Source organism: Apiotrichum porosum (assembly GCF_003942205.1).
Source record: "Apiotrichum porosum strain DSM 27194 chromosome Unknown scaffold_12, whole genome shotgun sequence".
Taxonomy (NCBI): Eukaryota; Fungi; Basidiomycota; class Tremellomycetes; order Trichosporonales; family Trichosporonaceae; genus Apiotrichum; species Apiotrichum porosum.
Window position 1 is genome coordinate 430065 of NW_021167119.1, and position 26888 is coordinate 456952.

The following is a 26888-nucleotide window of genomic DNA, read 5'->3' on the forward strand; positions in this document are numbered from 1 at the left end:
CCCGCTGACCATTGGATGCCGCCACAGACGGCGTTCGCCAGCTGACCGGACACGGGGTCAAGCTCCACCAATGGATATAATGAGCAGGGCTCGTGCGATCTCTGCCATGTGCCGTGCACCGGGGGTGCGATCTAGGGAGCCGATGTGATCTTGAAGCTTCAGTCAGGTCCATGCTCCAGCGTGAAAGACGTTGAGGTTTGTTCAAAGCTCGTCGTAAAAGAAGTCAGCTGGTGTAATTGTGTAGGGACGACCCGACAGTCTTGCATCCCGTGATGCACTTTCGGCTTCTCGGCCTTTTCCGCGTCGGAAAGACGCAATAGCCATTGTCTACATGGCTGCAAATGGTACCCAAAAACCCGCCATGCCAAGCATTGCACCCAACCTTTGCATAGAGGTAGACTTGGCAGTGTCATGTGGGTGCGAGGGCCGTGCTGCGAGGGTGTCAGTGGGGTGAGTGGTGGCGCCGGGGTGTGTGGGGACCCGTCGGTGCCAGAACACAGTGACCCGAGAGGGAGGGAGGGGGGGGGAGTCTCAAGCAGTGTCTTGAACAGAAGGAAGACGGGACAGAGCAGTGACGCAGCAGTGACGCAGTGACGCTCGGGTGGTTCGGAGAGGAGGGACGTTGGCGCACCCACTTGATGCCGGCCGGGCGATCGCTGTGAAATCCGATCGAGAGAATGCCCCGCGCTCGTGAGAGCAACGGGTAAAGAGTGGGTCAGAACTGGGTTCAACACAGCTGGCAAAACTGGGTTCACTCAGACGCTGTATGATCGTATGTCAAGAACCAGAACACGCTGCGTGGAACGCTGCACGACAAGAAACCTGCACGGCACCGGCTGATCGTCGTCGTGTCGTCGTCGTCGCCGCCGTCGCCGTGGGTCTCGAACCTGTTTCTCGCACCAGAGACATGGACCCGGGTAAACGATCCGCGGTGGCGTCCGTTGAACAGAGGTACAGAGGCCTTGGTGATTCCTGGGTGTCTCTTCCGCGCGGATGTCGGGATATGGCGCGGCCGACAGGAGTGTGCACAGGAGGTGCACGAGAGTAGTACCGGTCCCGTGTAGGTGTGTTCCCGATGCATGTGCGGCGAGTGGTGGGATTTGGCAGAGTTTGGAAAAACAGAGTGGGTGTGTGTGGGGTAGAAAAGGGAGGGGGCTAACGTGGGTGGGTTGAAAAAGGCGGGGCCACTTTGCCCGTGACTCTGCAGACACCGCCCACACAAACGACCACCCACAGAGCCAAGACATGCCATCCCCCCTTGCCCTCCTCTTCAACCTCTTTCACCTTCTTACAACCACCTCCAGCAAACTCACCAGCCCCCGCCACGGCCAGTGGCCACCCCCCCACCCCCATCACTCCCACTCATCACAATGTCCGCTGCCGTAGCTCCGGTCGCCCCGGCCGCTGCTCCCGCCGCCCCGCCAGCGACCCCGTCTACCGCCCCGCCAACAGGTCTTTCCCCACCGCCCCTCTCCCCACCTCTGATCTCTCCCTCCGCGCTCCCCAGCGGAGCAGGCACCCCAGAGGTGTCCATGGTCGAGGCCAGCGACTTTACAGGTGTCACATTCACCCCAGAGTAAGTTGGTTGCGGGACGGGAGCTCGTCGAGGCGGGATGGAAAGGAAGGGACGCACATGGCCGTCCGTCCGTCACCAAGCTAGTGGCGCGCGAACGGCGCTTAGCATCGCGATCTGGCCCAAGAAGCACATGTCCGAACATGCCGCCTGTATCGGTGGACGGGTGCGGACGGGTCAAACGTGGTGGTGCATGCGTGCGTGCGTTCATGCGTACACACACGAACGTGGTGGCCACCGTTGCTTTGCTCGGTCGGGTCTGGATCTTGCTGGGCTTTTTGCCTTTGCTGCTGGGGCCGGGTACTTCCTGCCATCGCAAACGCCACCGGCCGGAATCACGCCTCAGCAACGGCGGCGCTCCTCCCGGCTGTACGATGGCGATGGATGGCGGCGGCGGCGGCGGCGACTACATGCGCCGATGTGGTACACCCAGAGCCCGTTTCCATCTCGGCGACGACAATGTGTGGCCCACGCCCACCCATTTTTTGCCCCGTCCTAGCCGTCCTTGCCGTCCTTTGACGGGTGTCTCCTCCTTGCCCGGCCGAATTCCGCTGACATATGACACAGACTGTGGATGCAGCGCCGGCACTGGGCCCTCGAGGTGCTCCGTAAGGAAGGCATCCGGTCCGTGCTCGATCTCGGCTGCGGTCCCGGTAGCCTCCTCCAGACCCTTGTCATCCCCCCGCAAACCATCGCCGAGCGCCCAATCGCAAAAGACGGCGACCTCCCAGAGGGCAGGGAACTCTTCATCACCGTGAGTAGTACATGGCGGCGGTGCAGTGCGAGAACCGGTCGGGTGCGAACGTGAGGGGGAGGGGTGACACGCCTGGATCAGGACGCGAAGGAGGCAGAGTGAAACAGTGTGGTCGTCGTGGTGTCGCAAAGCCATGAGAAGCATCAACGCCGTCGGCGGAGATGCGGGCGTCGCTGGATACAAGATCGTGCTCGCTGGCAGCTACTGCTGCTACACACCTTGTGTCCGTCTGCATACACCCACACCCACACACCACCTCCTGTCTTTCTGTCTTTCTGAAAAAAGCCACGCCCCGCCCCCACAGCGGCGTTGTCACTACCTCCGGGGCACCGAGCCCACGAGCCCTGCTCGCCCCGGTTCAGGACAGTTTTGATCTGTGCGCATGGACGGGGAAACGGCGAATGGGAATGGGGTGGCACACCCCCGTGCCGTCGTCTTCGTTCTCCTACTGGCTCGCGGTATCCCTGGCAGGAAACCTGGTGGCGTGCGGCATCCACCTCACGTTTTCCTTTGCCCCACGTCCGTCGTCACTCGCGGGACGCCGTGGTTGCTTGCCGTCGAGCGGAGCATTCGGAAGCTATGAGCGGAGATGGCGTTGCGGTCCGGTTGTGTGGGGTGAGGGGAAGACTCTCACGGGGGACCGGGGTGGAGCCGGCGGCGATGAGCAGATTGATTGGCCACGGGACGGCGGGACGGAGAAAGAAAAGGACGAATGCTGATACCGCGTAGCGCGTGACGGCCGTCGACCAGGAGCCTGGCGTGATGGCGTCGGCGATGAAGACTCTCGAGCCAACGGGAGCACCCCGATGGGAGACTCTCAACACGGAGCTGTGGCTCGGCGGCATCGAGCGCTACAATGCAAGGCTAGAGGGCTACCAGTCGATTGTGGCTCTCGAGCTCATTGAGCACCTCGACCCCCACATCCTCAGCCGCTTTGGCGTCGTGACTCTGGGCACCTACCGTCCCAAGCTCATGCTCGTGTCGACTCCTGTGAGTTGAAAGATCGACCGCAACAACTGACAATCTCAGAACTTTGACTTCAACTCCAAGTTCCCGGACCATGAGCATGACGACTGCCCGAAGCGCGGCTTTGCGGACCCGACTGGCCGTACCGACCGTGTGTTCCGCCACTCGGACCACAAGATCGAGATGACCTACAAGGAGTTCCGCAACTGGGCCATGGCCGCCGCCGCCGACTGGGGTTACGAGGTCGAGGTGTCTGGCGTGGGCATCTCCTCCAAGCCCTCGTACTACGAAGGCAAGGACGGCAGGCAAGGCAAGCCCATCTACGCCTCGAACACGGCCGTCTTCCGCCTCACCACCGGCGTCCCCATGCGGTCTCCTCGCAGCGTGCGCACCGTCGAACTTCCGTTTGCCCGCGGCGTCTCCGAGGCCATGCACCCCCACCGTCTTGCAGCCAAGTTTATTCACCCCGTCACCGAGACTCCTTCCCCAGGCGCGCCCCTTGCCCCCGCGCAAGTCGAGGAGGCCGTCATCACCGCCTTTTCGCACGTGTCGACGTCCAACCTCTCACTGTCGGAACTGTGGGGTCTGCCAGGCGTCGCAGCGGCATGCGCAGGCAGCAAGCGACACCTCGTCTCGTCCCTTGGCGGATGGGGCAACTGTGCGCCCCTGGACGGCGCGAGCGGAGCGTTCGAGGTGGTGCGCGCCGAGAACGGCCTGGAAGTGAGGCGCAAGTGAGCGATTGAACAAGCCGCGCAAGTTCAAGTGGAGAGCAAGAAGCGAGAAGCCCGTAGCGAGGTGGATGAGCAGCAAGTCACCCGGGTCGCGAAGGGAGGCGAGGGGTTGAGGAGGCAGGCGGAAAGTGGGTTTTCTCGCTACAGGTTCGACTCTCTCCATTCCACCGTGCGTACGAGGCTCGTCCAGTACATGGGTTACACCGAGGGTACACCGTGTCCTTTGCTGCGAAAGCTCCAAGGATCACAGTGTACGAGTCATCTCGCCGCCAGTGCTTGGAACCGTCGTCGTCGTTTTGGGCGTGAGAGACACCCAGAAACGAGAACTCCACAGTCCAGCCTTCCCCCTAAATACCCCCGTCGTCCCGCCGCAAGCGCGCGTGAGGCAACACAGCCAACAACACAGAATAATGACCCCCCAACCCACCCACAACCGTCCATTCCCCATTCCTCAACCCATGTAAAGTCCAACCATGCAACAGAGACTCAGACGCGTACACGCATGCATATGTTGCTCCTCGCTTTGATTGTTGTATCTCGTCTTCTTCTTCCTTCCTTCTCTCTCGCTCTCTGTCCTCTCAGATCCGCGCCAATCGAGACAGATAGTTTTCTACGACCTTCTTGCCGTTGTTGAGGTTGAGCAAGCGGATGCGCTCGTTTGCCAAGTGTCCCGCATCGCTCGACTGGCCGAGGGGCAGGTGCACGCACGGCGCGGCAAACTCCCTCTCGAGCCACGACATGGTCGGCACCGTCCCGCCCTCGCGGATCTTGAGCGGCTGCTGGCCCCAAATGTCCTTGACGGCGTCCTCGAGCGCGACAAAGTACGGGTGGTCGAGGCTCGCCAGCCACCACGACGCGGCGTGCGTAATGGTCACGTCGAGGTGGTTGGGGCTGTCGAGGTCGGTAAACACCTTTTCGCAGTAGGCGACGAGGTCGTCGACGATCGTGTCCAGGTCCTGGTCTGGGACGAGACGCATGGAAATGTCGGCGCACACGCGGCGCGGGATGACCGTCTTGTTGGCCGCGCCCGAGGTGGTGATGTTGGCGATGGAGAAGGACGGTTGGCGCCAGACGCGGACGAGCTCGTCGAGCGGCCGGCCAGACGCGCGCGCGACAGAGGAGAGGAGCTCCAGTTCCTCGGGCGTCTGCTTGCGCACTGCTTCGTCTGGGTACTTCGTCAGCGCATGACCAGGAGGGTGTGAGCAGCAATGGTAGATCACTCACAGAAACCAGGCAACTTGACGCCCTGCGCGTCCGCCAAACTACCCAAGACCCGAACGAGGTCAAACATGGGCTCGGCGACAGCACCTCCCTCCACACCGTTGTGGGCGTCGTCGCCCTCGCTCGACACGGACAGGTTTGCGTACACGACACCACGCATACCGTACACGACACACGGGTCTTCTTCGTCGATCCAGGTCGAGTTGGCGAGGAGGACGACGTCGACTTTGCCAATGTGGTCCTGGTCTGTCAGTATAGCTGCGCTTTGCTGTTGTACTTTGTGGACTACCCAGCAAACGACAGGCCGATACCCACCTTGTTCCTCCTCACCGCCGCTGCAAAGCCGCGACTGCCAGCCTCCTCCTCGCCTTCAATGAGCATCACGAGGTCCACGTCCAGCTCGCGGCGCTGCCTCAATGCGGCAGCGGCACACGCAACGGCCATGATGGGACCCTTGTTGTCGGTGACACCGCGTCCGTAGAGGTAGCCGTTACGGCCGGTCAGCTCCCACGGGTCGCTCTCCCAGTCCTTTTCGCCGACGGGTTGGACGTCATAGTGGCCGTAGAAGAGGACGCGCTTGCGAGGCTTGCCAGTGTCGCGACCGGTGAACGTGGCGAGGACGAGTGGGTTGCGACCGGGGTCGCCCGAGAGCATCTCTGCCGACGCACCGAGCTGGCCGAGCAGCTTTTTGAGCAAATGGGCGCCTTGACGACAGCTCTCGCGGTGCGCCTCGTCGCTCACGGTGGGGACAGCCACAAGCTTCTTGAGAGCGTAGAGCATGACGTCGCCCGAGCCCTCGATCACGCCTTCAATGTCATCAATGTCGGTATCGTGGCGGGTGGCACGGGCCATTGGGATGGACCAAATCTTGACAAACGAGTCGTTTCCGGCAGTGATCAGCTCGTACTGCCCGGGCTTGCGCGCGGCCGGCACAATGAGCGCCGCGAGAACGACGTCTGCGTGTGCCTTGAACGCGGCGGTGCAGTCAAACGACTCGTCTATGCGCAGCACGCGCCCATCAGCCGCACCAGTGAACACGTCGCAGCCGAGGACCGTCATGGCCATGACGTCGGCGTCGTGCGCTTCAATCGTCCGGATACGGGCGCCGGTCTCGAGGTCCCACACGTCAATCTCGCCGTCCTGGAGTCCGGCGTAGATGAGCGAGTCGCGGTGCGCGATCGAGAGCACGGCGCCACTGAGCCCGCTGAATTCGCGAACGAGGTGGAGGCCGCCGCGAGGTGCGCATTCCCAGATCTTGAGGTCCGAGTCGCCGCTTCCGCTCGCGAGCCACCGGGAGCCATCTGGACGCGTGATCATGTCGAGGGCATAGACGTAGCCATAGTGCGCGTAAAACAGAGTCGAGTCGACGTCAATTTCAAACTCGGTCACGGACGTGGCGCGGAGCAGGCGGCCAGCGACGTCGGAAGCTGCCACACCGGCCGGGATCGGGGTGGTGCAACGACCAGAGGCCAGGACGGCGCCGGGTGTACGGGGCGTGCTCGTTCCACTCCGCACATCGGCAGGCGGGGTGTCGAAGAAGGAGTGTGGCTTGTACCGTCCTGAGCGGACCGATGGAGCTGGGCTCTGGCTCGAGGCAGGAGGCGAGCACTTGGGCGTGGTGAGCTTTGGCGCAGCGTTGAGAGAGTTGGTAGCTTCAGTGGGGCTGTTGATCGAGATGACAGTGGCAGAGCCGGCGGGGGACCCGTTGGGCAACTTGGAAAAGTTGACCCACTCGATGGTGGTGTTTTGCGCGCCAAAGTAGAGCGTCCCGCCGTTGCGGTCGTCCCACGCCAACGAGTAGATGTCGCCCGAGGTGTCATCGCATGGGCGGATGATGTACAGGGGCTCGAAAGTGGTAGTGCACCAGATCTGGGGTGTCAGCGACAATGGTCAGGCAGCTCTTCATCAAGCTTCCAGCTGAACCAGAACCAACTCACCCTTACGTCACCCGCGCTGCTGCTCGACACGAGCCAGCCCTTCTCCTTGATCACAAGCAGCGCCAGCACACTGCCTGCATGTCCCAGCAAGCGGAACAGAGGCTGGAGAGACGACCGCGAGAAGACGGTGATCTCATTGTCGCAGCTCTGGCAGCCAGCAAAGACGTGGTCCTCGTCCGCCGCAAGCGAGAGGACACGGCCCTTGCCGACGGACAAGAGGTGGGAGAGGGTAGGCGGGATGCCGACGCGGTTGCGCGTGAGCGAGTCGGCTATGGGGGACAGTGTGCGAGGCGGGGTAGACGGCGGTGATGGCGGCGGGGTTGGGGGGAAGACAATCGGCGGTTGGCAGCGGAACATGGGTGTGGGGGGGTCGGATGGCGAGGACAAAAAGTAGACAGAGGTTTGATGGCGGCGGCGAGGAAAAGTTCAAAGACGCAAGGTGTCGCGCAATGGCGTCAGCTATCTGATCTCACCTCGCGACTCGATACACTGGGAACGCTGGGACCGCCACCCCTCCCCACGAGCCTTGTGGGACGTGTGGGGCGGGAAGGTGCACGCTGGTGTTGGACAGCTGTCTGCGGGAGTCGCGGAATGGGAGCTGCCCGCGGCGCGGTACGCGACGCCGCGCTGCCCACCCCCACACACGTCCCAGCTGTAGAGACGTTCCACAGCCCTCGTGATCGACAATGGCACTCACCCTTCCTCATTGCCGCAGGGGTAGCGACAACCGTCTCGTGTCGCCGCGCCCCCTTGACGCTGTGTGCGCGGCCGCGCGCGCTGATGGGGGAGACGGGTGAAAGCGAGGGAGCCATGGGGAGTTGGGTTGGATGTTAGATCCGGCGCTGTTTGTGGTAGCGTCGGGGTGGAGCTTGTCGAGAATACGTGTTGCCTCGTGCTCGCTGCGCCGTTGGTTTCAGGTACACGTCTGGTGAGACGTGTGCTCGATCGATCACGAGACGAGAAGCGGTGAGCGTCGGGACGACGTCGGTGGCTTGGGTGGGACTGATTACGCCAGAGCTGCGGCCGAGTGACAGCCGGACTGTGAACACTCGATGGGCGGGTGGGGGTTGGAGTGCTTGAGACGAGGTATCGAGCGATGACAAGGATGACTGTGATGGAGCACAAAAGTAAAGTGTGTGTGTTGTATCGTTGGACAAGAGTTCGGCGTCTGATTCTTGATGGCCCAAAGTGCGAGGCCCCCAGGCACGATAGCAGGAGTCGATTACACTTTTCGGAAAAATAAGCGAGCACGTCACCGCTCTGTCCACCCAGCCGACCATCTCGCTCTGCAGATAGATAGATAGATACACACACACACACTGCACTTGGTGATGCTGAATGATATATGCATGATGAGAGAGTGTGTACGACAATCTACAGTGAGACCTCCTCGCTCTCCTCCTGCCCTTGGGCAACAGTGCCCTCCTGGCCTCTCTCGCCCCTTCCTAGTCCTCCTCGATATCCATTGCACTCGACTCGTTGAAAGTCGTGTCCGGGTACCGTTGAGTCCTGTAGCTCGCATTTGCGGTCGTCGAAATGCTGTACCCCCTGGCACGGGACGTGCTCGCTCCACCACCTGCCAGAGTTCCAATTGTCGACCCTGCGCTCAAGCTCAGGTCGACGCTCTCGCCAGCCTCGTCGAGCGTCGCCGGGTCAGCCTCTACGGGCAAGGGGCCGAACGCGGCGTTGCCCTTGGGCACCGAGAACGGGTCGAGGTCGGTGCGCGCGATCGCAGCAGGTAGGCCTGGGAGAGTCGTTGGGTCGTGCGCCTCGACTTGCTCGAGGAGAGCCATCTCGAGGAGAATGGTGGCCACGGGGTCTTGCGGCGAGAGCGAGAGCGCCGAGTGGTACAGCCTGATAGCCGTGCGGACGTCACCCTCCAGCTGCGACAGCATGGCTTGGGACGCGTAGGCAGTCGAGTTGGTCGGATCAAGACGGATGCAGGCCGCATACGCCGCGCGGGCCTCGGTGTAGCGCCGCTGCACGCGCAGCGCGTGTCCCAGGTTACAGTGCGTGGCGGCCCATTCCGCTGCCGAGCCCTGCATCTCGCCCGCACCAGCGATCGCGCGCTCAAAGAAGTCGATGGCGGCGGAAAAGTCGTCGCGGTTGTACGCGGCAACACCGAGCTCGTTAAGCAAGAGCGGGTCGGACGAGTGGATCGCGGCTGCAGCGCGAAAGTACTCTTCAGCCAGGGCTGACTGCGAGAGTTGCAAGTGCTCTTGTCCGATGGAGAGGAGTGTGAGATGGGATCTGAAGAGTTAGCAGAGGAGGCAACCCGCAACTCACCCTGGAAAGAGCCTTGCGGCAGTTGAGTATGCTGTGATAGCCTGGTCATGCTCGCCCTCCCATGCGAACGCGTGCGCAAACGTGATCCAGGCTGGAGCGAAGCGTGAATCGATCAAGTTGGCCTTTGAGAAGAACCGCCTGGCCTCGGTCCACCGCTTGCCGGAAAAGTACCACAGGCCGACAGCATACCACGTCGAGGCAGCCTGTGGCTCCTGCTGGACCAGGTCGTGTGCGAGCATGAACAGCGACGAGTGTAGGCGCGGGATGTGGTGCATGCACGCCAAGTGCAGGGGGAGAGCACCAGGGTGACCAGGCATGCGGGCCAGAATCTTTGACGTGACCACATAGCAGTCCTCCCACTTGTAGCGCGCAAAGAGCTCCTCGGCGAGGCCGACCAGCACGTCACAGTTGTCGTCTAGTTGGTACGTTTCGACGAGCTGCTTGCGGGCGGCGGCAATCTCGGAGACGTGTGCGTCTTTTCGCAGCTTGGAGATGTACATGAATCGCACAAAGTCGGCCTCCTCGTTTGCGAGCTGTTGACGGTATGCGAGGTTGTTGATAAACTCCCATTCTGATGCAAGGTGAGCTGCTGGTGTCGGACACGATTTCACGTACCTTCGGTGGCCGACATCATCTGGCCCTCAACAAGCTCTCTGAACGCGTCATAGTTTTTGACGTCGATAATGAGCGCCTCGATAAAGCACTCCTTGGCGCGCTCGAGACTCGAGAGACGGAGGTGAAGGATGCCACGGGTGTGACACATTGCCGAGTGCAGCTTGACACCGTCGGTCCCTGGCCGGCTGGTAGCCCCAACCTCGCGGAACGGGTTGCTCTCGCCAATGAGCTCGAGTGCTTCATGGTATTTTTCTTGAGCGATGAGACATTGTGCCGCGAGCGAGCGGCACGCGAGGTGGTCGTCGATGAGGCGGCGCAAGAGACCTTGGTCGTCGTCGTCCTCGGGCGCCTTGGCTTTGCCCTTGTCGCCACGCTGGCGTGGTGGTGGACGGGGGTCTGTCAACAAGCGCTCAGCTTGGAGGTAGTGTCCCGTGAGAAAGTACGCCTGCGCGACCCAGAAGGCATCGGTCGAGTCGCCTGAAGGTAGGTGAGCACCGTCATGAGCGTGAGGCACCTACCTGTCCAGCTGAGGATCTTGTCGCCCCAGAACATGGCCGTCTCGTAGAGGTGGTGAATGATGGCGTCGTTGCGCCACACCCGCATCGAGTCAATCATTCCCCAGCGGTCGTCCTCGTCTTCTTCGTCCTCGTCTGCCTCGGTCGTCTCGTCGCCTGCAAAGCGGGAGCGGGAACGGGTGGTGGGACGCGGCTCTGAGCCAGGTGGTGGCCGAGAAGGGCCTGCACGAGTGAGGGGCGAGCGGATTCGAGGAGAGACCTGGGCCATGCCCATGTGGCCTTGCTCTGAGAGGAAGGCGGCGCGACCCTTGGAGGGGGACATGAGGTTGATGGACATGTCCGAGAGGCTCATGTCCGAGTCTGCTGGGTTGAGGGAGAAGGAGGCTGAGAGGCGAGAGGCGGATCCTGGTGCTGTCCTGCGCCGTAATGGAGCGCCTTGAGGAGTAAAGGCCATGTTTTGTGGCGGGGTGTGAGCTGCGGGAGGCATGGTGTGGGTGGAGTGGGTGGTGGGTGGTGTGTGGGATGTTGTTGGACGTCGCAGCAGCAATGGACACAACAACACACGCGCGCACTGTCTGTCGCCCATGACGTGAATGTGTATATGGTCCCCCCTGTTTGCCAAATTGATTACATAATACGCTCCGCGCCAGGCCCCCCCCCCCCCACCCCATGTGTGTGCGTCGCAAGTGTGTGCGGTGCCTGCCGCTCGGCGCTCGAGCGCCGCCGCCTGCCCGCCTGGCCGTGTGTGCGGTTGCATCCATTCCATCTCGCATCCCACATCCCACTCGCTACTCGTTTTGTTCCTCCTCGTGTCATCGCTCCTTTTCCTTCCATCCAACCACCACCTAATATCCATCCATCCACCCCGCCACACACCCTCTCCCTACCATCCCTCAGCCTCACACTCACCACACGCACCACACGCACCACACCACCCTCCCCCTTCCACCGCCCAGCGCACCCTCCCCCCCTTCTCCCTTACACGCGTCCAGCGGGGGCACCGCATCCTCAGTCCCACCTTGCTCCGACGACGCGCGCGCATCCGGGAACAATCAACCCACCCTCTCCCCCAACTGGCAACAACTCCACCGTCGGACTCCCTGTGTGCCCGACACTTAGCACCTGCCTCCTCCCTTCCCATCCCCCGCAGCATCCGCCATGCAAGCCCCGAACATCTACAACGTGAGCATTCCCATCAACCCCCCTCCATCCCACCCATCAGTCCCCAACAATGTCCTCGCTGCACGGACAACAACGTACACATCCTTCCATCCTTGTCGTCCCTCTACTGCTTTCTTATCAACGAAACGCCCGACGCACTGTTACTGACTGCATCCTTTTCTTCTTCCTCGTGCCGGCACCCACACCAATCTTTGCACCTCGCTTGCATTCCTTGATCGCCGTTGCCCCTCGTGACTTTCCTGGCGACCCTCTGTTGCTCGCGCGCACACTTGCCTTTGTGCTTCTTCGCCCGCCTTGCTCATCACCGGTGTCTTCCTTATCACCTGCACACTGCCCACACACCTTCATTGTCCTTCCCCATCGGCGCCCTCACTCCACACCCCCCCATCAATACTTGGTTCCTCCCTGCCGCCGCGACCTCGTTGTCACTGCCAATCGATCCATCCTTCCACAACACAGCACCACCGCCTGCCCCCTGCAGCCGCTCCGCCTGTTGCGGCAGGCCCTCCAGCGCCATCGATGCAACGTCTTGGCGAGTGGTTCGAGTTGATCAAAAACGAGTTTGAGAACGTCGCCCAGGACAACGCCATCTGGAAGGCGCAGCGAGATGAGTATGAGGCACAAAGTGAGTTTGTCTGCGCCGTGCTACAGCTGACCCAATCTCAGTGGCCCAGCAGATCACCGAGTTGGGCATGATCAGGAAAACGCTCTACGAGCTTGAGGGGACACACGCCAAGGTCCGGCAAGAGTGAGTGTTTTCGCGTGTCAGGGCCTGAGGCCCGTCATTGTTGTTGTTGTTTGCTAACATGGCAAAAGGTACGAGGCCGAGATTGCTCGTCTGCGTCGCGAACTGGAGACTCGCGGTCCTCCAGGAAACGGCCCAGCACCCAACTCGCCTCCTCACCTCCCTGCACCAGGAGGTCAGGAGCGTGACGGCGGACCAGGCTACCCATCGCTCCCCGGACCTCCTCTAAACGGCGGAGAGCCTGGTGCTTCGCGCTCCCCATACCCACTGGCCCCCATCCCACGCCCCGCGTCCACCAGCATTGACCGCAAAGAGTCGCGATCAGTCGCTCCCCCGGGGAGTCCTCCCCCGCACCTCTCCGACCTCGACCCAGACAATGTATCGCGCGAGCTGAAGAAGGAAGGCTCAGACTGGTTCGCCATCTGGTCTCAGACTACCAAAAAGGTCCTCGACGTGTCGCTCGTCCACTCCCTCGTCCATGACACTGTCGTTTGCTGCGTCAAGTTCTCGCACGACGGAAAGTGGCTCGCTACTGGCTGTAACCGCACAGCCCAGATCTACGACACCAAGACTGGCGCCAAGACCTGCGTCCTGCTCGACGAGTCGGCTACCCGCACAGGGGACCTCTACATTCGCAGCATCTGCTTCAGCCCCGACGGCAAGTACCTCGCCACCGGTGCCGAGGATCGCCAGATTAGGGTAAGCTGCGTTTCCAATATATTCAGCTGACATTCAGATTTGGGACATCAAGGCCCAGCGCATCCGCCATCTTCTCCAGGGCCACATGCAGGAGATCTACTCGCTCGACTTTAGCCGCGACGGCCGCTTCCTCGTCTCGGGCTCTGGGGACAAGTCTGCTCGTGTGTGGGACATTGAAAAGGGCCAGTGTGTCTTTGACCTGCGCATCGAGGACTTTATCCACAACGAGCAGGGTCCCATCGACGCCGGCATCACCTCTGTCGCTCTGTCGCCCGACGGCAAGCTCGTTGCCGCCGGGTCTTTGGATACCATGGTCCGTGTCTGGAACGTGCAGACTGGCCACCAGGTGGAGCGCCTCAAGGGTCACAAGGACTCGGTCTACTCGGTCGCCTTCTCCCCCGACGGCAAGTGCCTCGTCTCGGGCTCACTCGACCGCACTCTCCGCGTCTGGGACCTCTCACAGACCAAGCGTGCCCTCGACTCGCTCCCCCCCGGTTCAAAGGAGCCTGTCGAGAAGGGTCTCGGCACCTGCGCGTCCACTCTCAACGGCCACAAGGTGAGTTATTGGTCCGTAATGTTGGACTCCAAAACTGACAAGCCAGGACTACGTTCTCTCGGTCGCCATCTCGCCCGACGGACAGTGGGTCGTCTCGGGTTCCAAGGACAGGTCGATCCAGTTCTGGAACATCCACAGCGGCCAGGCCCAGTTCATGCTCCAGGGCCACAAGAACAGTGTCATCTCCATCGACCTGGCCCGCAGCGGTGGTCTCCTGGCCTCGGGATCGGGCGACTGCCACGCACGTATCTGGAGCTATGGCCCCGTGTAGAGTGAGAGAGTCGGAGAGACAGATAGCCAGAGAGAGAGAGATAGTCATCGTTGTGTCGTCGCGATATTAGGTACACTGTAGCGGATGCACAGAGTTTGGTTGAAATTGTCACGTGAGGGAGTGTGGCTGTGGAGTCGGGCCTGTAGCACATTCAAACTTCACCACCCATCGCTTGCCTCGCCTCGCCCTAGTAGGTAGCCACCACGCTGCCCCGCTGAACGCAGACGACGACCGACCTCGGATGCATATCCGTCTTCCACCCCTTGGTCCACCACATGCCGCACCAAGGCACGCCTCATGCATACGCATTCGCATGCTCCCTTCAATCCCCTGCCATGCATATCGTCGTGCACCCATGCAAGGACAGAACTGCACCAGGCCGTTTTGGCAGTGATGCAGCTTGCAGACGAAGACGAGCACGCAGATGGGACATGCACAGGCGTGGATCACGGCGTGCTGCCTGCCATGCCCCCCCCCCGCCGCCGCCGCTCTTGCGCTCTTGCGCTCCCGCGCTAATTAACGCTAAACCCAAAATCCAGCCCAAACAGAGCAGTCACGACCCCGCTGTACGCTGTCAGCCCGCTTACACGCGTGTGCCTCTCCTGTCAGTAGCTGCCAGACACCTATGCACAGCATACAGACTGGGAGATCAGTAGGTGGAGCAAGGCGTGGCATGCATAGTCTACATATTGCGGAGGAATGTTCTGAGAAAGGCGGGCAGAAGCGTCTCTCGCTGGCGGCACGGCCAGTCGGCGGCGGGGGTATCTGAGAAGCGTGAGAGGGCAACAGGAGGAGGAGGCGACGGCGAAGGGCGAGCGGCGGCGGCCTCGAGGCCCACGGGCCACGGGCCCACGACTGGGACCGAGTTGCTCTAGCGCTTGCCAACGGTGGGCAGCTTGATGGCATACTTGTCGGTCGGGATGCGGTCGCCGAGTTCCATGCAGTGGGTAAACCAGAGCACGGAGACGATGCGCGTGTCGGTGGTGGTGGCTGCATTCTGGAGACGCTGCACCCAGCGCTTGTCGTCAAAGAGCTGGCGGGGCGGGGCATCGACGAGGATGAAGTCTGGCTCGTCCTGGATGTCGACCACCTTGCCGCCGTGGGCCTATGCGTGATTGTCAGCTTTGGGATCCAGAGGCCAGAGGTCACACGGCTGCACTGCACAATGCTGCACACACTTACTTCGAGGTCGCGCACGATCGAGGTGAGCTCGCCCGCCAGCGCAAAGTGGATGCTGCGGCCGCGGCGCCAAAAGAGCTCGGCGGGCAGACGCTGGGTGGGGCGGTCGGCCCTGGCTTCGTCCTCGTTCTCGTCCTCGCTGGGCGGCAGGCCGTGTCAGATACAGCACAGTCTAAGCCGTGTCACTCACTTGACCACACGCCATCCGCCCCAGTTCTCCTCTGGGTCGACCACACGTCCCTGGTTGCGGCAGTGCTGGAGCCAGCCGACGGCCAGCACCGGAATGCCACCGCGAGCGTGGGTAAAGGTGTCGACGAGGCTGTCCGCGTCGCGCACGCGCTTGCCGAGGTGGTTGGGAGAATAGGCCTGGGGGTTCTTGGGACGGTAGGTGATGCAAGCGTGGGGGCCTTGGTGGACCATGTCGTCGGCGGCGACGAGAATGGCGCCGATACCGTCCTCGTTGGGGTCCACATACAGCTCGCCTCCTTCCTCCTGAACGGTCAGAACAAAATCAAAAGGAGAGGAGCGGCTCACAAGGATGACCTTCAAGTCGTCATTATAGGGTTTGCTCTGGCGCTTGTCCCGGTGGAGAAAGAGCTGGTCATACATGCTGTTGCGGAACATGGTGTGTGTTTGTGTGGGTGGGTGTTGGGTTGGCGAGTGGAAGAGTGGTGAGATGGACCGAATGAGACAGCGCCCGCGCGACGCGTCGTCTGTCCCGCTCTCAACTCTTTGCTGCCGCGGCTGTGGTGCGTGGCCTTGGCCTGCCTGGGTTGTTTCAGCCAGTTGTCGTCAGTGATCCAGCGGGCCAGCGGCCAGCGATCCAGCGAGCGGCACACAGTTGAGCCATGTGGGTGGAGTGGAATGGGCCTAAATGGCCACTTGCCCCATGCAGAGTGCGGTGTACGCTTGCAGCTTGGTTGCCACCGTTGTTCCAAACCATGAAGCGACCGATGGCTGGGCTTGGCTGCTATGCGCGGTGGTGAGGGTAAAGGCATGGTGTCGTTCAGTGATGGATCAGTGATCAGTGTACCAGTGTCGGGCACAATGAACGAACAGCAAGACAAAGCTGGCATCACACAGGCCTCTGGGGTGTACATTCCATTTCCTAACCGCTCTTGCTCTCTGTGGGGATAGCGTCCTCGCTATGAAACCCGTTCGCCTGCTGCTCATCAAGGTCACCAACCAGCGGAAAGCTCGGCAAGGTCGGTCGAAAGACGCAGGATCCCGTCGGCGAGCTGCTGAGTCTTGTCTGCGGACACTCCCTTGCGCGCGGTCGCGATGTGGGCAAACTCGGCGGCGATGGCGGCAGCCTCGTCGGCGGCCTCTTGAAGCTTGGGGCCGAGGGGTTCAGCTCCGGGCTGCGCCTGAAGAGTCTTCTTGGTCTTGACCAGCTGGACAAGCTGCACCAGGAGCTCGATGAGTGCGGACATGCGTTGCGCGGCGCGGTCGGCCCTTTGCTCGGTCTTGCGGATCTCCTCGGCAGTCTCTGCGATGGACTGGGAAGGAGCGGATCTGGCGTCAGCTGGAGCTCAACCACATGGATACTCACCCCGTGTTGGAGACAGGGGGGTTGATGTCGGACGACATTGTAGTGCGGATGGTGGTTGTTGTGAGAGGAAGGTGGTGGTTGTTGTGAGAGGAAGGTGGTGGTTGTTGTGAAGAAGAACAATGTCATGGGCGTCGGTACTGAAGACGCGTCGCTGCCGCGCGCGCGCGGGACGGCTTGCGCTGCCGCCCCCTTGCCGCGACCAAACCCCACCCTCTCTTGTCTCTCATGGGATCACACCGGCTGCGCGAGATTCGTCAGCTGTAACGCAGACCAGGTCACTGCCTGGGCCGTACGTGCAACGCAAATGGGGCTTGGGCATGAGCTTGACATGGCATCGCGAAACACCTACATACACACAACTGGTGCTTGATTCAGCTGCACAACAACGTTTTGATTGCTGACGGAGTGTTTGGTGGTGGGTGCTGGACCACCTTTGTGTGGGACACGGCGCTGACTCTGGACGCTGGTACGCTGGCCCTTCAAGACGTCCAACATCTCAGCCCCACCCTGTGCACGTGTCGCAGTAGGGCAGTGCCGAGGCCATCCCCTCTGCTCTTCTTGGTATTCTCTTGACGCAAAATGCTTAGTGTTTGTCTACGCGTGGGGGCAACTGCAGCTGCACAAGAAATGAGCCTGGTGACACTCTTTGCGACTCTCCCATCGTGCCTGTTGCGTTGCTCGCTTGTGCTCTCTCTACAGAGTCCTAGGCATCGGTAACCATCACCGCACCCTTCTTCTTCTCCTTCTTCTTCTTCTTCTTGTCGAGGGTGTCAGGGTGGGGAGGGAGGTCGATGTAGTACTTCCGGGCACAGGTCTCCTTGCCCATCTCGAGGCATTCCTCCACCCAAGCAGCCGCGACAAGCCTGGTGCCGTGGTTGACGGCGTCGCAGATGTCGGCGACGAGGAGAAGGGTCATGTTGCAAGTGAAGTTGCCCGGCTCTTGGTCGAGCACGATCCACCACGGGTGCTCGTCAATGTCGAGGGTGATGACGCCTCCCTTCTAACCATTGTCAGCCGCGGCCATAACTGGTTTGAAAGGGTTGCACCTACCTCGGCCCTGGTCTGGTAACGAACGGCCTTTCCGACGAAGGCCATGGTGACGAAGTCGTAGTCGCCGCGGCGCTTGAAGATGACAGGCTGAGGTTCGGTGTCGGACATTGTTCCTTGTGTGTGTGTGTGTGTGTGCGTGACGGCGCGCGCGCGCGAGAGAGAGAGAGAGAGAGAGTTGAGACTTGAGAGTTGAGACTTGAGAGGTGAGAGTTGAGCGTTGGGAGATGAGGAAGAAGGGGAGAGATGCCGGAGGGACACGCGCATCGGCGGTGAGAACCACGACCTCCATGAGCGATCGAGCGAGCGGCCGGCAAACAGCTGTGCGCAGCCGTGGGATGCACAAGTGGGCCGACCCACCACCGTCATGACGTCAACGTTCGCCGTCTGGTGCACCGCCCAAACAGCATGGGATTTACTGCCACAACCATGCAGGCCATGCATGGATGCATCTAGGCCAACCATGCACCCGTGCCACTCAGCTACGGTTGACACCTTCCGCTGCAGGGTGGCCCACCACCAAAGAACCTGAACTGCAGGGAGGAAAGCAAGGACCCCGTCATCGCCACACGAGATTCAGCAGCCAGCAGCGCCCGACAGGACGAGCGGACAGTAGCGAGCAGGAGACATGGCCTGTGGTGGGTCTACACGGTATTGCCTGTTTGGGATCCAGAGGTCGCACGATGTACGCGATGTACACTTACTTCGACGTCGCACACGATCCAGGAGAGCCTGCGCGCCGGCCAGCCCAAAGTGCATGCTGCGGCCACTGCACCAAGCAAGCTCGCCGCCCGGAGGCTTGACGACTGGTCCGGGATAGCATCCTCTTCCGGGGCATTCAAGCTGGGCGGCCTGCCGTGTCAGCTTGAGTACGGTACAAGTCTTACTGCGCCACACCCCGCCCGGTCCGGCTCCTGGCTGACCGCACGTCCTGCGGTTTAGCAGTGCCGGGGGAAACCCACGACCCCCACCCCAATGCCACCCTGAACGCGAACAAAGGTGTCGACCACGTTATCTGCATCTCCATTGACGTGCTGGCACTGACGGTTGCTTGAGGACGACGCTATAGTGAACATGACGTTTGTGGGTCAGTGGAGTGAGTAGAAGAGAGGTGGGGGAGACGCAACATCGACGCGCGTGGTGTTTCGTATCTGACAGCTTGCCAATGGACGCAAATCCCCCCTACAGGACGCATCGTCAGTCGCCCTCGCGATCTCTCCATCTCTCTGTATCGGCCCCTGATGGGTGAGCCGAGTGCGGTGTTTGTGTGTTGCAGGCATTCAACACAACCGCGGGTGGGGCAACATGACGTGTCACACAACAGCGTGGTCAAAAATGCGTCACTTGTCAGGAGATGGGTAGCTGGGGCGGCAGGACGATGACCCGACGAGTGGTGGTCAGCTGTCCTGACTGTGGTGTGGTAGGCCTGGAAGAAATAACAGCACGCACAGGCACACAAGTCACAGGCCATTAGTCATAGCACACAGTACACAGCCAACCGGCCCACGGGCCACGGGCCACGGGGTTCTCACTAATCTCATTACGCAAGTATGAGGCATGACTGGCAACTGGGGCACAATCGCCAAGCCACTGAACGCGTTGAGAGCTACGAGTTGCGGCGGGCCATTTCCTCGTCGAGAGCGAAGCAGAGAAGGCGGGCTTGCTCGCACGCCTCCGTGAGGTGCACGACCGTGTCCTCAATGTCCTGAAGGTGCTTGCGCAGCTCGCCGAGCTCGGGGACCTTGATGTTCGGGTCGGCGGCCGCGTCGTTCGACTCGGGGGGAAGGTATCTTTAGTCAGCTGAATCTCAATCGCTGTACGCTTACCCCTTGTTGGTGTCGGTGCCGTTGGAGGACATTTTGAGGATTGGTTGTTGCTAGTGGTTGAGAGGAAGAAAGCCAATTGTGATGGCCTCCTGGCGACCCTCGCGGACGCCAAAATTGCGGGAGTCCCCCGGTGCCCATGACAGAGACCGCTCCCGCCCACCCCCCCTCCGCTATTGGCCACTTCACCACCTTGGCCGTGAGGCTCATCGGTTGGGGCGTCCTCGGCGGGGTGAGCCTCGTCTGCGGCAAGGCCGAGGCGGCGGGCCCTCCACAGCTCCTGCAAGTGCGTACGGGCCTGTTCGTGGCCCGCGTCGGCATGCTTGAGTGCCGCCTCGAGGTGGTCCCGGGCGGCTTTGGCCTCGTCCACGATCTCGCCGGCAGCGGAAATGGCGTTTGTCCACTGGTCGTCTTGCATAGTGTGGGTAGAGAGTGTGGATGTTGTGAGTGGAAAGGTGGAAGTGGAAAGTAACGGCCAACCGGTCAACCTCATGCTTTCACGTGGGCACCGGTGGAAACGCGGAAACGCGCGAAACGCGAAACGGATGTCTTCTGCCTGCCCACGCGCAATCGCACGCGACCCGCACCCGCCTGCACGGCCACACCCCCACAGTACACCCCCGCCCACACCCGCGATAAGACGTGGCGGCCATTGCACGGTTCGAAATTGGATCCGTCAAAGCCGTGTGATCCCGCTGTCCTGCCAGCTAACGTTTGAGCGCTGATCGTCTTCTTCCCTTCTCCTAACACCACCACCACCACCACAAACACCACCATGCCCCACAGCAACACCAACAACAACAGCAACAACAGCAACAACAGCAACAACAGCAACATGGGGTAGGCTTACAGTGATTGATCTCCAGCTGACGGCGGCAGCCCCACTCTGGACAACGCTGCCATGATCGCGGCAGTGAAGTGTGCAGTCAGGTTCCAGCGCTCCGCGCGGAGCATGACGCAGATGATTCAGCACTTCAAGAACTACATCCCCGAGCCATACACCGGGTGAGCAAGTCATTCATTGAACCACATCTGATGGCAGATCGGGTTCCTACAAGTCTGCTGGCCAGGCAGCCACGGTGACCATCAAGCTGGCGCAAATGGCCCAGAAGTGCGCCGCCCTGGCCGCCCACAATGCCGCCAAGTGCATCGAGCTCGCCATGGACCACGACGGCATGTGAGGATACCGCAACCGAACTGAAGCTAATGATGACCCCAGCATGCCTCATGGCTCGATTCGCCAGGACGCCCGCACGCTCAGGGACAAGGCCACGGAGTTGCGCGACATGTTTAGAGAGCACGGCGCCAAGTTCAGCGAGTACTGCAACTCGCTTGAGCAGCAGGCCAACCCCGCGGTCCCCGCCGAGGCGCAGGAGGACGGCCTTTGAGGAGTGGGGTGACCGTGAGTGGTGCATGTAGCTGGGAAACGGTAGTGGAAGTGGGTGTCAACAATGTACATGTCGCTCTGTCGAGTTTCCCAGGCCAGCATTTCACTCTCTTCTGCAACGAGTGACAGGGCCCCACAGCTGAATGCCCTCGGCGACTGATGCCCTCGGCGACTGACCGCCCTCGGCATTCTCTTCCTCCTGCGGCCTTGATGAGCTGGACGCATGCATACATGCCTCTTGGCAATAACTGGGGGAGCTCTATCACACAGACACGCACACACCTCATCAGTACTCATTTGCCACCCACGAACCGCTTTGGTCGTTCAGCCAAGCGGAACACGCCCGCGGCGCCGAGGTCCTCCGCCGCCCGTTGTGCTGAATCGACCAGTCCGAGCGGCCGTGGGGCCCGTGCCTGGACGCGGTGGGCGGCGAGGAGGGCGCGAGTCGGTCTCAGCGCCGGCACATACAGGACATTGAGCGGTGAGCGGTGACCTGCAGAGCCATTCGGCAGTGTGATGCGGTCGCCTCTGTCTGCCCCGTCCGGTCGGCGCTGCTGGCACCAGATGTCGAGTGCGAAAACGGGCCTTCGCATTCCTCCCCGCCGGTCAGCTTCTTTTTGGTGGGCCACCCTGCAGAAAGAAGGCGTCTACAGCAGCAACCGTACTTGAGTGGCACGGGTGCATGGTTGGCCTAGATCACTCCATGACATATGCATGGCCTGCCTGGGTAGTAGATTGCATTCTACCAGACGGCGAACGTTGACGTCATGACGGTCATGGGTGGGGGCAGCCCGGGAGCTATTTGCTTTCGTCCTGGCCGCGGTAGAAAGATGTCAGTGATATCTGTGACCGTGTCAACCTCTCCTTCTCAGGTACCATTCAAGCAACCTGTACCATCTTGCCATGGTAAGAAGAGTGTTGGGCGGCGCTGACAGAGCCGCCCTGGCCCCAATCTCCAAAGCCCTCCTCACCAGCGCCTGCGACCACCCACATCCAGGTTGGTGCCATGTACATAGTTCTCTCTTTCGGACACCTCGCACATTGGTGCCTTTCTGTCACAAGTGGATCCTAGATTGTCCTCCATGCACACCCTGCTTCAGATCCACCACTTGGGCCATTCACGGCTCTAATCACTAGCCGTGCATTGCTGGGGAACCCTCCACCCTCGTCGTGTTGGACGTGTTGTGTGGGGGAACGTTGCGCGGCATGGTTCGTAGGGTTTGCGGTAGAGACCACAGTACGCCCTCACATCTGGCCTCTGCTCGTACACCAGGCACAATACAGGCGCAAGACGTGGTAGACACCCTCCTTACCGGGTTGATCATGGGTACTCGAGCAGTACCAAAACAGTGGTACACCGATGGTGCAGTGATCAGTCGCTAGCAGTCGGGTTTGCGATTGTCTGCATCCAGATTGGACAGTCAGACGTGTAGCCCCGTCGGTGGAGTGTGAGAATGAGACAAGTGGCCAGTGGCCAGTAGAACATCTGCACTGTGGAACCCAAACTTGCATCACTCCCCCCGCTCCCGGCCCCCGCCGGGAACAAGGTTACAACGTCGGACCACTCCTCCACATGCTTCAACCTGCTGCGCCAGCACGGCCACCGCAAGCTCCCTCTGCTACTCGATCATGTCGCAGTACTTGGTGGTGTTGGCGCGGTGCGCTTCAATCATGGCCTGCTTCTCCTGGCTCTTTTCCAACATCTTTTGGCACATGTCAACCACGTCGCGCTTCTTGGCGGCAAAAGACCTGTGGTCAGGCACGGTTGAGTTACTATATGCTCACCTAGTGTGCGGCGCTGTGCCGGAAAGGTCGGTGTACATTGCAGCACATTCGGCGTTGAGAGCCGCAAGCTCCTGGTCCGTTTGGGCACACTTTTGGTGCCAGGTGGACTTTTGGTGCCAGGTGGACATCTCACCCATCAACTTGTAAGGGCCGTGACTGTTACATCAGCTGGCATTCCATTCGCAATCGGCTCAAGGTGCTCACGTGTATGGCTTGGGAGGGTGCTTCCTGGAAAAGCGAGCCGCGTACGTTGTTTGCTCGTCGGCCTCGTCTTGGGACTCCATGGCGTCCAAGCAGACCTCCACAGCTTCCACCTCGAGCCGGTTCTGGATAGCGGCGCTGTCGTCAGCTGGAGCTCCATCACGGTAAGCCTACCGGGTGTGTGCAGCGGTGGTGCGGCTGTTAGACGGCATGGGAGTGTTTGTGGTGTTGGTGTTGGGAAGAGGAAGTAGGTAATGTCAAAAAGGGGTGTATTTTCAATTGATCGCGAATTCCGACCGCTGTGGCCGTGGCGCGGTGGAGGGCGTTTTGTGGAATTTGTGGGCGTGATGGGAGTATTAGTGGGGGACGGTCAGTTGTCCTTTCTCTGGCCTCTAGATCTTTGCTAATGCATGTGCATCTGCATATCACACAGCGCGCAGCGTGCAGCTGAAACAGACGATGCTTTTCGTCGCGGGCTGCCGCACTTTGGCGGGGGCAGGGGCCACGCTGGGCCACGGCCGGGAGAACGAACTCGGGTACGCGGGTGCGGCAGACGGACAATGTCGGATACGCGTCCGCTGTACTGTCCGCTTCAGAACACGCGCGCGTTGCAGCGTGTGCACACACCTGCAGAGAGGCTGCCCGTGTCCCTCTGCGGTGCCACAATCGTCCTCATCCATCGTCTCCTCTCTCCACCCCTTCTCTCCCGGACTCAGCACCGCCAGCACCACCACAGCAACAGACATGCCTACCACCTCCACCACCTCTGCCCAGTCAGGCAACCGTGTCAAGATTCCTCCCGCCACCTCCCCTCGCTCTGCCACCCAGGTCAAGACCGTCTTCAAGGGCTGCGGCACGGACCAGTTTACCATCGTTCTTGTTGGAGAGTGCAGCAAGCTCCAGACGCAAGCCGGGGTAGGTCTCACGGCCCTTGCTTCACCCCAGCGCTCACCCTGCTAGGCCCTCGGCGCAACCATCGGCGATGTCGCCCAAAAGCCCGGGTTGATCGTCCTCGACCAGGTGCCCGGGCTGCACACCGTCGACGGCTCGCCCCTCCCAGACCCCCGTCTTGCGGCCAACCAAATCAACCCGTCTTGTGTCCAAGGACTGGCTGGTCGCCTGCATTGAGGCGCAGGACAGCGTCCCCATCGACGACTACCTGATCGACCTGCCGCCTCACCACAGCGAGGTCAAGAACAGGAGCAAGAAGGGCAAGCACAGCAAGAAGCCCGAGACTGTCAAGTACACATAGTTCTAGTTTTTATGGCATGAGGATTCAAAGCGGCTCCACCCATGGCCCATGGACGCAACCGGGGCCAGAGTGTTGGAGGTTCAGCAGTAGCCAGGTTGCCGAGTGACACCACCGAGGATGGGCAGTGGGGCAAGTGCAAATGGTAGACAGCTGTTGGTTGCGCGCCAAGTGCTGAACCAGCTGGATGTCACTGGCGCTACTGGCAGACGTATGTAGACTCTTCAAGGCCTGACCTTGCTGGTCTGCGTAGCCGGTAACAAATGCCGCCTGTGCGGAGTGAACAAACAACTGTTCATCCTGCGACGGCAACGCTGTAGCACAATGCCTGCCTCTTCTTCAATGCCACTGGATATGGCAAAACTCAGCCCCGAAGAGTGACAACTGCTACTGACAGGGCTTTCACTCTGGGTGGTCATGAACACTAGAACGGAACTGCATCGTAGACATTCTCTACACTGCCTACACTGCTCTACCGTACGACCCCTCCACCCCGTCTTGACGCGCTTGCGGTTGTTTGCCTTGGGGGGAAGCTTGATTACGAATTGCTCGAGGGGGTAGTAGCCGTGATTGGCCATCGAGATACGGGCCCAGTCGGCAGAGAGGAGCAGAGCCCCGTTTTCGTGGGCATGGTGCAGGGCGGTAATGAGCTGGCTCTCGCCGACGTAGGGTTCCGGTTCTTGTTCGATTAGGACACCCCACGAGTGAGGTGAACCTCAACGGCACCCTGGGCCTATCCGGGGTCAGCTGGGCAGTGTACAAGGCGTGACACGTACAGTGACATCGTTGATGAATGTCTGCGACACGCCGACGAAGGCAAAAGTGTAGGGGCCAGAGTCACGAATCCACAGCAATTGTGCTGCGGGGACGCTGGCCATCATGGCAGGGGGGATGGCGAACAATGAAGCGATCCAGGGGGGACGAGCGACAGAGAATCGGGGAGCGCCCAGTCAGAGGCGGTGTCGGCTGACCACTGGTTGACACCGAGTGGCAGGATTGTAGTCGAGGAGAGAAGACGGAGGTGAGGCCTTGGGGAGAGCTGGAGGAGTGGGAGATCTGTGACGGTGAGAGGATTGTGAGAATGGGAGAGTGGGATAGGGAAGAAAAGGAAATGCACACCGCGCAATGAGAAATAGTGTGTGGGTGTAGATCAGCCGGTGTTGTGCAAAATGCCGCCCGCGGGGTGATATCGGGTTGTGGGCGCGCGTTTTTGTGACCGGTGAGACGTGAGACCATACTCGGCGGGCAACTGCCATGGATCAACCAGTGCCCATGGCTCTGTTCATTGAACGGGCGGGCTGTGTCCGCAGACTTCGCTCTGTGCAACTCCATTCGGACGACACTGCGGGAGCATCTTGTTGGACGTGGCTTGTTGCCTAGGGACACCGTCCAGACCAAGCGTCCCATCAATCTCAGCCACATCCAGCGTGACCGGCTATACAACGACCGTTTCGCACGTCCTCGTTTACGGGCTGCAATGCAAATTAGCAAAGCAAGCCTGCTCCAGTGTGCGCCAGTGCCTACTGGCCATTTGTATCGCCGCTGCTGTAGTTCATTGATCAGTGATCAGTGAGCGATCGGGGGCTGCCACTCTAAAGACCTCTCGCCAACACTGTGAGCCACACCACTGCTGCAGCAAGCAACGCAGGACCATGGAGCCACGCATCCCATGCATCCGGACGTCTTCTTGAGGCTACACGACCGACGAATTGTCTAACGTCCCGCAAGCGACGACCTCACGATCCAGGCCAGGGCGGGAGCTTGATGAGGAAGCGCTTAAGGGGGACCAACTGGCGCTTGGTGACGCATTTCTGTAGCCAGACGATGCTAACAAGCTTGGTGTTGTTGTCGGCGGCGTGGCGCAAACGAGGGAGGTCGTGCACGTTGCCGAGATAGTCGCCCGGCGCCTGGTCCAAGATTGCGATCCACGGGAAACGGTCAATGGGGACGATCACCCCTCCCTCCGTCTGGTGAATGTCAGCTCCACCCTGTCATCGAGACATACGCGGCAGACGCTGCTGACGCGCTCGGCATTGCCGATGAGCCCAAAGGTGTCGGGGATGCCACCGCGGGGAGGGAAGAGAGGTTTCTTGCAAGAGATGCGACGAGGCATTGGCCGTGATGTTGAGGAGGGGGAGATGAGTGGATGAAAGAAGAGGCAAGAAGGGAAATGGGGGCAGGAGAGCACGCTGCTATGACGTAGCTGGTGGGAGTGGGGGAGGCGACGCGTCATGGGTCAAATCTTGCAGCCCCCACGCGGCGCCGATACGGCATATCGGCATATCGCTGCGGACAGGTGTCTACAGTACACAGTGTTGTCCTCGCCGCTTTCGACCGGTGGGTCATTCACCAGGCCCCCTTCCAGACCTTTGCCAGCTCGGTGTACGTGTTCAGCCTCACTGCGGTCGGCCGCATTGAAGGTCACCTCATGACCTGCCGCCCCACGCGGTATGGCCACCCCAGCTGCCCCCAAACCCACCAATTTTAATCCGCGGCCGCGGCCACGACGCGCACTCCATGATGTCATGGACGTTCCCAATCCCCCACCCCCCGCCCCCCCCCCCCCCTTGCGCTCGTGCCCGCCAACGACAAAACACAAAAGAAAAGAGGGGGT

General features: G+C 60.9%; 12 protein-coding genes across 12 annotated transcripts; 4 read left to right on the forward strand and 8 right to left on the reverse strand.

The window, feature by feature from the left end:
- Positions 1-1370: 1370 nt before the first annotated feature.
- EHS24_002204 (uncharacterized protein) lies at positions 1371-4028 on the forward strand (the record flags this gene model as incomplete). Its single annotated transcript, XM_028617948.1, has 4 exons — positions 1371-1576; positions 2141-2327; positions 3057-3317; positions 3357-4028. The coding sequence occupies 4 exons, from the start codon at positions 1371-1373 to the stop codon at positions 4026-4028; spliced, it is 1326 nt and encodes a 441-aa protein (XP_028473626.1).
- A 574-nt stretch (positions 4029-4602) lies between these two features.
- Positions 4603-7539, reverse strand: EHS24_002205 (uncharacterized protein; the record flags this gene model as incomplete). The annotated part of the gene is made up of 4 exons (XM_028617949.1): positions 4603-5189; positions 5249-5486; positions 5561-7114; positions 7183-7539. The coding sequence occupies 4 exons, from the start codon at positions 7537-7539 to the stop codon at positions 4603-4605; spliced, it is 2736 nt and encodes a 911-aa protein (XP_028473627.1).
- Positions 7540-8627: 1088 nt separating this feature from the next.
- Positions 8628-11085, reverse strand: CDC16 (anaphase promoting complex subunit cdc16; the record flags this gene model as incomplete). Its single annotated transcript, XM_028617950.1, has 4 exons — positions 8628-9432; positions 9469-10039; positions 10084-10560; positions 10602-11085. The coding sequence occupies 4 exons, from the start codon at positions 11083-11085 to the stop codon at positions 8628-8630; spliced, it is 2337 nt and encodes a 778-aa protein (XP_028473628.1).
- A 1214-nt stretch (positions 11086-12299) lies between these two features.
- On the forward strand, positions 12300-14051 carry TUP1 (general transcription repressor; the record flags this gene model as incomplete). The annotated part of the gene is made up of 5 exons (XM_028617951.1): positions 12300-12405; positions 12447-12528; positions 12597-13224; positions 13277-13780; positions 13827-14051. The coding sequence occupies 5 exons, from the start codon at positions 12300-12302 to the stop codon at positions 14049-14051; spliced, it is 1545 nt and encodes a 514-aa protein (XP_028473629.1).
- An 871-nt stretch (positions 14052-14922) lies between these two features.
- Positions 14923-15854, reverse strand: EHS24_002208 (uncharacterized protein; the record flags this gene model as incomplete). Its single annotated transcript, XM_028617952.1, has 3 exons — positions 14923-15156; positions 15234-15369; positions 15421-15854. 3 exons carry the CDS (start codon positions 15852-15854, stop codon positions 14923-14925), a joined length of 804 nt encoding a protein of 267 aa, XP_028473630.1.
- A 554-nt stretch (positions 15855-16408) lies between these two features.
- EHS24_002209 (uncharacterized protein) lies at positions 16409-16820 on the reverse strand (the record flags this gene model as incomplete). The annotated part of the gene is made up of 2 exons (XM_028617953.1): positions 16409-16745; positions 16783-16820. 2 exons carry the CDS (start codon positions 16818-16820, stop codon positions 16409-16411), a joined length of 375 nt encoding a protein of 124 aa, XP_028473631.1.
- Positions 16821-17485: 665 nt separating this feature from the next.
- EHS24_002210 (uncharacterized protein) lies at positions 17486-17940 on the reverse strand (the record flags this gene model as incomplete). The annotated part of the gene is made up of 2 exons (XM_028617954.1): positions 17486-17782; positions 17833-17940. The coding sequence occupies 2 exons, from the start codon at positions 17938-17940 to the stop codon at positions 17486-17488; spliced, it is 405 nt and encodes a 134-aa protein (XP_028473632.1).
- A 1495-nt stretch (positions 17941-19435) lies between these two features.
- Positions 19436-20070, reverse strand: EHS24_002211 (uncharacterized protein; the record flags this gene model as incomplete). Its single annotated transcript, XM_028617955.1, has 2 exons — positions 19436-19619; positions 19763-20070. 2 exons carry the CDS (start codon positions 20068-20070, stop codon positions 19436-19438), a joined length of 492 nt encoding a protein of 163 aa, XP_028473633.1.
- Positions 20071-20553: 483 nt separating this feature from the next.
- Positions 20554-21040, forward strand: EHS24_002212 (uncharacterized protein; the record flags this gene model as incomplete). Its single annotated transcript, XM_028617956.1, has 3 exons — positions 20554-20657; positions 20695-20829; positions 20872-21040. The coding sequence occupies 3 exons, from the start codon at positions 20554-20556 to the stop codon at positions 21038-21040; spliced, it is 408 nt and encodes a 135-aa protein (XP_028473634.1).
- Positions 21041-22820: 1780 nt separating this feature from the next.
- EHS24_002213 (uncharacterized protein) lies at positions 22821-23237 on the reverse strand (the record flags this gene model as incomplete). Its single annotated transcript, XM_028617957.1, has 3 exons — positions 22821-22980; positions 23029-23163; positions 23200-23237. 3 exons carry the CDS (start codon positions 23235-23237, stop codon positions 22821-22823), a joined length of 333 nt encoding a protein of 110 aa, XP_028473635.1.
- Positions 23238-23769: 532 nt separating this feature from the next.
- On the forward strand, positions 23770-24277 carry EHS24_002214 (uncharacterized protein; the record flags this gene model as incomplete). The annotated part of the gene is made up of 3 exons (XM_028617958.1): positions 23770-23940; positions 23986-24116; positions 24166-24277. The coding sequence occupies 3 exons, from the start codon at positions 23770-23772 to the stop codon at positions 24275-24277; spliced, it is 414 nt and encodes a 137-aa protein (XP_028473636.1).
- Positions 24278-26010: 1733 nt separating this feature from the next.
- Positions 26011-26387, reverse strand: EHS24_002215 (uncharacterized protein; the record flags this gene model as incomplete). Its single annotated transcript, XM_028617959.1, has 2 exons — positions 26011-26241; positions 26280-26387. 2 exons carry the CDS (start codon positions 26385-26387, stop codon positions 26011-26013), a joined length of 339 nt encoding a protein of 112 aa, XP_028473637.1.
- Between the last annotated feature and the right edge of the window lie 501 nt (positions 26388-26888).